This window comes from Scyliorhinus canicula, chromosome 15, assembly GCF_902713615.1.
Source record: "Scyliorhinus canicula chromosome 15, sScyCan1.1, whole genome shotgun sequence".
In the NCBI taxonomy this organism is placed as follows: Eukaryota; Metazoa; Chordata; class Chondrichthyes; order Carcharhiniformes; family Scyliorhinidae; genus Scyliorhinus; species Scyliorhinus canicula.
This window is the reverse complement of record NC_052160.1, coordinates 32645696-32656127: the sequence shown is the minus strand read 5'-3', so window position 1 is coordinate 32656127 and position 10432 is coordinate 32645696. Positions and strand designations below refer to the sequence as shown.

Below are 10432 nucleotides of genomic sequence, written 5' to 3'. Positions count from 1 at the left end.
CCTGTCTCTCCGACATTTCAAAAATCTGCTTATCTCAGCCTTGAATGCATTCAATGATTTCGCTTCTGCAACTCTCTGGACTGGAGAATTCCAAAGATCCACCACCTTCCAAGAGAAGAAATTCCTCCTTATTACCCTTTTAATTGGGCGATTGAGCTATGTTTGGGTTGTCACTGCTACATCTGGCTCCTCACTATGAATAACCTATTGCCTCTCGCCCCACTACTTTATTCAGATGTTGTCGAATTAATTTAATTTGAATTTCTTTAGGTTTAGTTATTTCATTCGACTCCCCACCACATGACTCATCCCCAGTTCTAACAACAACCCTATTTTATTCATTGGACCAGGACATTGGTAATGCTCGTAGTTATTGTTCTTGGCGAAAATGTGGGACATTGTAGGTGTAAGAGCAAAGACCTGGAGAGGAAGTCTGAGCATTGGAATAAGTACAGATAACAACTGTTCTATTCTATTCACAGAACCGGTTTAAGTGAATGTCTCGCCAAGCAGTTCATTGAACGAAAACTATCGTTTTTCCAGACTCGATATCCATCTGGAAAAGGCAATTGGATAGGATCAAGTGCAGGAGAGCTCAATTGCAAAAAGAAACTAGTTTTCCACGCGTTGACTTCCAGATGCTATAGGTTTCTAATGTGAAAATATTGTTTCAACAATTGCTCAGCTAGGGGTCTGTTTACAATATGTAAACAATTCAATATCATTCTGATTCAAATGAGCTGGAGAATGTAGAAACGAACAAAAACCTCAAAAATGCGGGAAGTCCCTGATCAGAACTGCCTCCCCTCAAAAAACGAATCCCACCCTGCTTTCCTCCTCACGGATACTGACCTCTGTGTATTTCCAGTTATGCTCTGGTTTTATTTTCCAACCTTCAACGGGTCCAACTGAGAAACACTGGAGGGACTGCAGAAGAAGCTGAAGAACTTCAAAAGACATCTGATCTCATGACCGGAATACGATGTAAACTGTTGGAAACTATTTCAACGCGCGTTTGGGGAAGAGAGTCTGCAAATCACATATTTTGAACTGACTGCCTTTATTTCCATTTCATCCCGTGTAACCGAACCCGGGGGAGATGGAAGCCTCATCAATCATGTAAACGATCTGGCTGCCAAATATAAAGCATCTCCCACATCAGCCACACGCGGCTCATTTTCAGGGTTGGTCACCAGCTTTCACTGACGGGACTGCAGAGAGAGCTGCTGTACGACTCGTGAGGAATGGCTTTCAGCAAAAAGTTCAATTGGATTTTCCTCACGTGGATTTGCAGCAACCTGTGTGTGAGCCGCTCACAGCATGCTGACAGTGTGAAGCAGAGGAAACCGTTTTTTGAACGGCTCAGGCGGCTGGAGGAGCAGGTGGGTCCAGCGAACATACCTGGCTGCAGCCTCTGCGGACATAGTAGGCTGTTCGGCCCCTCGAGCCTGTTCCGCCATTCAATAGAATCATGGCTGATCCCACGCTCCTCCAGTCCACTTTCCTGCCCTTTCCCGTAACTGCTGAACAATATATCAGCATTAAATATACACAAGGACTCTGCCCCCACAGCTCTCTCGTGGAGCTGGCTTTGGCCTCTGGTGGAGCTCCTTGGGTCTCTCTGGTGGAGCTGCTTTGGTCTCTCTGGTGGAGCTGGATTTGGTCTCTTGGGTGGAGCTGGCTTTGGTCTTTCTGGTGGAGCTGGATTTGGTCTCTCTGATGGAGCTGGATTTGGTCTCGGAGCTGGCTTTCGTCTCTTGGGTGGAGGTGGCTTTGGTCTCTCAGGTGGAGCAGGCTTTGGTCTCTCTGATGGAGCTGGCTTTGGTCTCTCTGGTGGAGCTTTAGTCTCTGATGGAGCTTTGGTCTCTCTGGTGGAGCTTTGGTCTCTCTGGTGGAGCATTGGTCTCTCTGGTGGAGCTGGCTTTGGTCTCTTCGGTGGAGCTCTGGTCTCTCTGGTGGATCAAGTTTTGGTTTCCCAGATGGAGCTGGCTTTGGTCTCTCTGGTGGAGCTAGTTTTGGTCTCCGTGGTGGAGCTGGCTTTGGTAGCGTGCTTGTAGAGAGAGTTCCTCTGGGGGAAGAATTGCTCAGGTCACTCTACAGGTGGGCAATGGTAAGCTATTTCAGATTTGCTGCTGTCTGTCAACTGCTAATTGCTGGGATGATATAGAAAGGAAATTACTTTCATATGGCCTGAGTTTAAAGGGATTTCAGCTGACACAGTGGTCAGCACTACTGCCTCCAGGGAGCCGGGTTCAATTCTGATCTTGGACGTCTGTGTGGTGTTTGCACATTCTCCCCATGCCGGTTAGGTGGGGTTGCAGAGAAGTGGGTCTGGGTGAGGTGGCTTTTCGGACCTGGGTGGGATGCCTTTTAGGAGGGTCATGCAGAAGCGTTGGGCCGAATGGCCTCCTCTGCACTGTAGGGATTATATGATGATACTTCTGATCAATAGGTCAAAAACAATATTTTCTGTGTTTTTAACGTGTATGTTGTGTGAAACATTATTTTAACGCTCATCCCTAAAATTCTATTACCACAGTTCCGTCGATTTCAAGAACTTAGCTTGACCCGGTTACAGGTCATTTCCGAGAACTTCAATATTTCTTCCAGTGTGGACACTCGACTGCAGTTGCTGACGGAGCAGTCCAGTAACATCACGGCCACAATAAACACCTTCCACGGCGTGGCAGAAAGTGACATCCGGAGCTTAAAATCCTGGATGAAGAAACTGCAGAAGAAAGTGAAGAAAATTGAGCTGAAGATGTCGACATTGGAGCAGGTCCTCAGCGAGCGTAGCAAACAACTGTCCAAAGACCAGACAGAGCAGAGGTCGATGGTGTCCAACCTGACCACGGTGGTCGGGAATCAGAGGAAGGAACTCAGCTTCCTGGCCGCGGGCAGGAGCAAACTGCAAAAGGAAATGGAGAGCATTCGCGACCAGGTTAAGGGCCAGGGCGTGAAGCTGGCCAGCTTTGAGGAGCAGGTGGCAAGCGCCTTGCAGAACGATGCTCTCTGGGCCAAGCCGAGCTCGGTGCTGACAACAGAGGCGACAGCACCCCGGGAGTACCGGGCAAAGCCCCTCAGACAGACGACCTCTCCCAAGCAGCCCGTCTCCAAAAAGGAAGGGTCAAGTATGTCTGTATTCCAACATCAATCTGACAGGGCTAGGGGAAGACGAGAAGGCAATTCCAAATGTACAAGGCACCAGTTGATTTAAGTAAAAGTTAACCACCCTGCATTAAAACTTCGGCCTCCCCGTTCCCTCTTCCATATCATTCCTGAGCATTTGTTCAAATGTACTTGTCCGCCTGGGATAGTTTAATATAGTTCCGTCCCCATAACTTCAAAAGGTAACAAGAAATCTAAATGTAATTTTGGCCCTGCTCGCTGGAACACTTAAAAAAAATTTACATCAGCATTTGAAAGAATGCAATGGGAAATGTGAACACAAAAATGAAGGACTTTAATTTTAGAAATACCAACATAATTCTCATTTGCAAAGGCAAAGTGATTTTGGACGGGAAGCATTGCATGTGCAGTGTGTATTCCGGGTATTTTGTATAGGCAGCATTCTAGTGATTGGGTGTTTCATTAAAACTCCTACTTTTTTGCTGACTCTTCGGTATTTCCTAATCCCAACAATAGACCCCAACCCAGAATAGCAGCTCTCTACAGAAACCAGAGCCTGCAGAAATGTCAGAGGTCCAGAGCATGTGGCTGCTTCCATGGAGAGTCGAAATTAACTTTCTCTAAATGCAGCTGAGGGATGTATATTCATATCATTCACCTATTTATGATCAATGTCAGCCGGCAGAGATGAGGAAAGTTCAGCGTGAGTTCCCGTACCAGCCTCCCCGGACATGCGCCGGAATGTGGCGACTAGGGGCTTTTCACAGTAACTTCATTGAAGCCTACTCGTGACAATAAGCTATTTTCATTTCATTCATTTCAATAAGTGTCTAGTCGTAGAATTTGACTTGCTTGTTAAATGAACAGGAAAGGACTGGAGATTTTGGTGAATGCGTTGTTAAATAAATCGCAACGTGCACAGGCGGTGAAAAACAAAGCGCATAAAATTTTGAAATATTTGAAGGTCTGTGACTTTTTAAAAATAACAATAATAATCGCTTATTGTCACGAGTAGGCTTCAATGAAGTTACTGTGAAACGCCCCTAGTCGTCACATTCCGGCGTCTGTTCGGGGAGGCCGGTACGGGAATTGAACCCGCACTGCTGGCCTTGTTCTGCATTACAAGCCAGCTGTTTAGTCCACTGTGCTCAATGTGGGCGCTGCTGGCTGGGCCAGCATTTATTGCCCATCCCCAAGAGCATTTAAGAGTCAACCACATTGCTGTCACATGTAGGCCAGACCAGGTAAAGATGACAAATTATTTTCCCTAAAGGACATTAGTGAACCAGATGGGTTTTTATGACAATCAACATGGTTTCATGGTTATTATTAGACTTTTAATTCCAGATTTTTTAATTGAATTCAAATTTCACCATCTGCCATGACAGGTTTCAAACCCCAGTCCCCAGAGCATGACCCTGGGTCTCTAGTTTGCTAGACCAATGTTAATATCACTATGCCACTGCCTCCTCATATGACTTATAAGTCAAAAGTGATGTGCAGCCTAGTGATGTCACATCTGTAAATGTGGTGCTCAATGCTATTCTCTATATGACAGATTATAGGTTTAACTCAGTTGGCTGGACAGGTGGTTCATGATGCAGAGTAAGGCCAGCAGCGTGGGTTCAATTCCCATACCAGTTAAGGTTATTCATGAAGGTCCCGCCTTCTCAACCTTGCCCCTCGCCTGAGATATGCTGATCCTCAGGTTAAATCACTGCCAGTCAGCCCTCTCCCTCAAAGGGGAAAAAAGCCTATGGTCATCTTGGATTTTAACAGACTATTGCAACGAGTCTAAACAAGGACTCCAAATGCAAATTCATGAATTCAGAGGGTGGAATGATGAGGGAAAAAGCAAACCGAGAGTTCTCTGGTTGAGATCAGTTAGAGTTTAAAAAGATCTGTAGAGTTTGGATTCACAGAACTTGGACGATCAGGGGACCATTTAAATAAAGTGTGCCAATGGAAAATGAATGCAAACTTTTTAGCAAGTGACTGGTGAGGTAGTTGAACAGAAAATGCTGGTGGGTTTTAAAAAAAAGGAATTATATAGAAATTATAACAAAGACATTTTTCACTTGATTCAATCAATATGCAATGATGTTGAGCGATCCTAATTCCATCTATTTGCTCTATTCTGACCGCTCTTTATTTCTCTTCAACCACCAATCAAAACTGTCCCCAGTCTATTAACATGGCTGCTGCTTAAGTTGTTAATTCCATTAGTGCAGTCCACAGCCTTAAAAGTTCAAACACTTGGCCATTAAGTTACTCAAAGGTCAGCACAAAGAAATACAGGTTTCTAATGGTGGGTGTAGAAGTCAAATGACTTGGAATGCACACCGCACAACAATGTATACAAAGAACTCTTGTTCCTAGAACCCTAGAGTGATTACAGCATAGATGGCGGCCATTCGACCTCTCCTGTCTAAGCCAGTTCTCTGAAAGAGTTAGCCAGCTGTTCCCACTCACCTGCCTTTACCCCGTAGCTCTGAAAATGTGTTTTCCTCCAGATGTTTGTCCAGTTCCCTGTATAATTTCATATCCATAATCGGCACACACATCTAGAGACGATGCTCTAAAAGAGTAGATGCAAGAATTTACACATATCTAACTCCTTTAGCACAGACAAAATGCCCCAAGGCACTTTATAAAAACTTCATAAATCTGCTAGTTTTTATTTCTTCAAAGGGAGTTTTTTTGGACTTTTTAACAGAAGTACAAGGCAGTTTTGGGTGTGCATTGATACTTCAATGGCACTACATCTTGCTGTCAAAGCCTGTTAGGAGGAAACTTTATACAAGTCTCAATTTTGTAGCTTTAGCCTGATGAAAAGCAAAGTAGACAATCCATAGTCCGGGAACGGTTGAATGTTTGTATGATTTTTTTCTGTTATGGGAGTTTGGATACTCCCACCATGTTTTACTAATGTTAGATATAAGCCACCCAGTAAACAGGGCTCTCTCTATGTGGCAAACTTGTGTGCATGTACAGTCCCTTTGCCCATGACAACCTAGACAGAAAATAAACTAGTACGAGAACTTGAATCAACTGACCATATATGACACCCTGCAAGATACTGGTCTGAGACTGGTAGCTTCAGCGCAGTTGTAGTGTAAGTTGAGTTCAGAATCTTCAGTGAAGTTATAGCACCTTATACTGAGTATCTTGTAGCAGATTATTGGATGATTAACATTTTACAATAGTGTAAACAGATAGGCACTGAAACTGAAATAAACAATTAAACCAAAATCTCATACATAATGAATACAGTTTACAAAGAAAAAAATTATATTGTTAAAAAAGCAAACAAAAATAGCCCACTTCCTTAACATTAGACTTTATTTCAAAAACACCAGTTTTTACAGGATGATGAATGCATATAGATGGGTTGGATTTAATTGATCTTTATTTCTAAGAGTGAATATAATAAAAGAGAAAATGAATGGTTGCATCTATACTGATGTAGATGATGTTTTTTCTAAATACAGATCTTTCAGGCAATTAAGAGTCTCTAAAATTGTTTACAAAATTAAGATTAAACAAGCTGGCTATATTGTGTAGGTATTCTGCTGATTTATTAGAAGACCATAAAAGCAAAACGTATGGTCCAATTTGGCTTCAGGCTATGACAGCTCTTCAGCCAGAGCTATCTATCCAAATCGCATTTCCCTGTCCTTTCCCCATATGTCTTTATATTCTTCCTCCTTAAACATTTATCCAGTCTTTCAAAAGTTATATTCTTGGGGCAGCATGGTGGCGCAGTGATTAGCATTGCTGCCTACGGCGCTGAGGACCCCGGGTCACTGTCCGTGTGGAGTTTGCACATTCTACCCGTGTCTGCGTGGGTTTCATCTCCACAAGCCAAAGATGTGCAGCAGAGGTGGATTGGCCACGCTAATTTGCCCCTTAATTGGAAAAAATAATTGGGTACTCTAAATGTATTTTTAAAAAAGTTATATTCTTGTCTCTGTGCCAAACATTCATTGTATAATAAACTTCTGTCTGAAACCTCAATGTGCCCATAAATTCTTAATTTATTTTTCCCTGCTCTATAGTGTACTCACAATATGGTAAAAGATCCTTTATTATTTATTAACATAGACAAGGCAGACTCTCCTTGAGCACCGAAACACTAATAAATAATGTCTTCACCTTTGATGGTTGTGATTGTGCTCTTAATTAATAAAGCCACCTTTTTTTCCTTCTGTATCGATTCTGCAAATATAAATGTCTATTTATATTAAATGTATGTTTAGTTTCAAGTTTGACCTATATTTGGCAGGATTCATGTGTAATTGATTAAGTTAAGGGATTCAATATGTACTGTTTCTGTATCTTTACAGAAAACAGGTTTTAGTTAACTTTATTCAAAAACTGTAAAATCTGCACACAAAACAAGGTAAAACTGTAAAATAATGCATGGAAATAAATTCATTAAATCTTTTTCTTTAAAAAAATCCTACAGAGGAAACGTGCATTCCACATCTGGTTTACACTTAAAATTTGCCTATATCATAGATTATATAAATACTTCCATTACATCACAATGGGTGATAATATTTGGTGTCATGTGCAACAAAAGCTGGCATACCTGATACCACAAAGGTGGTCTGAAAAGTAAGGACCAATTAATATTTAGCACTTAGGATGTGAAAATGCATTACTTTAATACTCACATATGATTATTCATGTGTTTCTCTTGTTGCAGTCTGCAATGTGAATTCAGTGATGCACTTTCCCAATTCTTCCACTGAGAATTATGCAACCTTCAGCAAAGGCTTTTCAACTGGGCTATTTGAAATGACCACCTGCACTTGGCTCAGAACCAAATCAAACTATTTGGGAACTATGTTGTCGTATGCAACTGAGGATAATGATAACAAATTGGTACTGTATGGTAGAAATACAAGCAAACAAACTACCATCCATTTTGTAATTGGAGATCCATCATTCAGGGAACTTCCTGTGATTCCACTCTTAGATGGTCGGTGGCATCATATTTGCATCATCTGGTCTTCCTTTGAGGGTAAGTACTGGTACTATATAGACAGACGTCTGGCAGCAGCTGGTTCCAAATTCCAAAAAGGCTATGAGATTCCAGCTGGTGGAACACTTATAATAGGCCAGGAACAGGATAATGTGGGAGGAGGATTTGATTATACTGAGTCCTTTGTAGGGCATTTGGCTGGATTCACAATTTGGAACCGTGCTTTGACTCCAGGAGAAATCTCAAGCATTACTACAGGAAAGTCATTACCTGGAGGCAGAGTTTTAACTTTCAGTGATGTTTCTACACTTAATGGTGCAGTTCAACATCGTAATTGTACATGCCTGGAATACTGTTAATAAAAAAACATATTGGAAAGGGAGGACACACATTAAACTCTAATTTGTACTGAGTATTCCGGTCACTTTTGCAATTGCTACATTTGCTTTATAGCAATTCAGAGCTGTCATATCCATGCCTCAACAATCTACTTTAAAACTCAAGCTCACTTTCATGCTTTGTGAAATCAACCAATAATATTTGGCAAATCATCTTGGTTATACCTAGATTTTAATCAAGTAATCGAAAGAAAATCTTTGGGGAGATTTAATGGTTACATCTGAATAAGGCCAAAGCATTTTGAATAAGCTTTACAGAATATAATACAGAAGTATTTACAAATCCAAGTACAGGATACTGCAATGTTAAAGACTCAAATAGCCTTGCAGAATCCATTTTTTTTATAACAAACTTAATTCACTCCCTTCACCAATGGCGCACCATGGATGCACTTTGTATCATCTACAAGATACAAGGCAGCAACTCACCAAGACTATTTCAAAAGAACTTCCAAACCCATGAACTTCACCACCTAAAAGGCCAAGGTAGCAAGTGAATAGGAACGCCACTAGTGGCAAATCACACAACATCCTGACCTGGAAATTAATCATCATTCCTTCTTTGTCGCTGTGTCAATATCTGGAACTCCTTAACTAACAGAACAGTGGATGTACCTATGGTGCATAGACTGCAGCGATTTAAGTTGGCACCTCACCACCACCTTCTCAAGCGCAATTAGGGATAGGTAATAAATGCTGGCCTTGTCAGTGACGCCTACATCCGGTAAACGATTTAAAAATAATAAACGTCAGTGTATCTTACGAATTTGAATACTGATAATAAAATTTACTTGTGTACTTTAGGGTTTTCATATTATGACCTATAGTTTCCTATGAAGCAAATTCTTACTGAAATGATGTATTAATCTTGTTTGTGCTTTCTATTTTTGTAGAATGGTTTACTCATAAAATGATTTGATATCAAACAACTGCTAATTGTGTCAAAGTTTATTATTAGTGGGAGTATTCTGACCAAGTTAAAATGCTTGATATTGGGTTGTGCCTCAATGGCAGCTGAGTCAAAGAGCCCCTAACAGTAATAGTCCAGGAATCACTGAAGGACGATGACTGCCATCCTGAGGCCATTTTAAAAGCACATGATGGATAAGATCCTTACCTTATGCAATGTCTTGGTCCAGCCACAGCCACAATATGGTTTCCGACTTTGGCCCATTCACAAGGTATCAAGGCCCTGGGAAAGGCTTGATTGAAGGCTGTTTTTGTTATCAGCACAGGCATCGATTGTTGGACATTTACTGTTAAAAGATTGTAAGTGTCAAGTGGTTATGATTTTGTTCTCTCAAATTGTGAAGGGATTAGATTTTATCCATGTGGATGGGTTATTCAAGCTATTTGGGCAGGAAAGAGTAAAGTGAAACAACAACAGAAAATGCTGGAAATAATCAGCAAATCTAATATCAGCTGTGGAGATGCATGCAGATTTAACATTTAAGGTCCATAAGACATAGGAGCAGAATTAGGACACTCGGCCCATCAAGTCTGCTCCGTCATTCAGTCATGGCTGATATTTTTCTCATCCCCATTCTCCTGCCTGCTCCCCATAACCCCTGATCCCCTTATTAATCAAGGTTAAGGTCGATGACCTTTCATCAGTTCTGGCAGAATGATGGAACATGCTTGAAGGGTTGAATGGCCCACTCCTGTTCCCATGTTCCAATTCCCTACCCACATTAGTACAAAAGTAGAAATTAGGAGCAAATGTTGACCATTTGGTTCTTCAAGCCTGCTTTGCAATTCAATACAATCATGCCTGATTTTCTACTTCAGTTCCACTTTCTGAAGCTATGGCCATATTCCTTAATTCCCTCACTATCCAACAATCTCTGTCTTGAATATAATATGTTCTGAATTCTCTAATTTTTCTTAAAATAATGTATGTTTTTGTTGAATGCCT

At 41.5% G+C, this 10432-nt stretch overlaps 1 protein-coding gene across 1 annotated transcript; it reads left to right on the top strand.

The window, feature by feature from the left end:
- The first annotated feature begins 1188 nt into the window (after positions 1 to 1188).
- LOC119978112 (pentraxin-4) lies at positions 1189 to 9444 on the top strand. The gene is made up of 3 exons (XM_038819509.1): positions 1189 to 1382; positions 2540 to 3131; positions 7841 to 9444. The coding sequence occupies exons 1-3, from the start codon at positions 1245 to 1247 to the stop codon at positions 8476 to 8478; spliced, it is 1368 nt and encodes a 455-aa protein (XP_038675437.1). The 5' UTR covers positions 1189 to 1244; the 3' UTR covers positions 8479 to 9444.
- The last annotated feature ends 988 nt before the right edge of the window (positions 9445 to 10432 follow it).

Bases quoted from the DNA above. Each gene is read 5' to 3' on its own strand.
- LOC119978112 (XM_038819509.1), top strand. From the start codon at position 1,245: ATGGCTTTCAGCAAAAAGTTCAATTGGATTTTCCTCACGTGGATTTGC. The intron at 1,383-2,539 runs GTGGGTCCAGCG...CTATTACCACAG, and splicing joins TCAGGCGGCTGGAGGAGCAG to TTCCGTCGATTTCAAGAACT. The intron at 3,132-7,840 runs GTATGTCTGTAT...CTCTTGTTGCAG, and splicing joins CTCCAAAAAGGAAGGGTCAA to TCTGCAATGTGAATTCAGTG.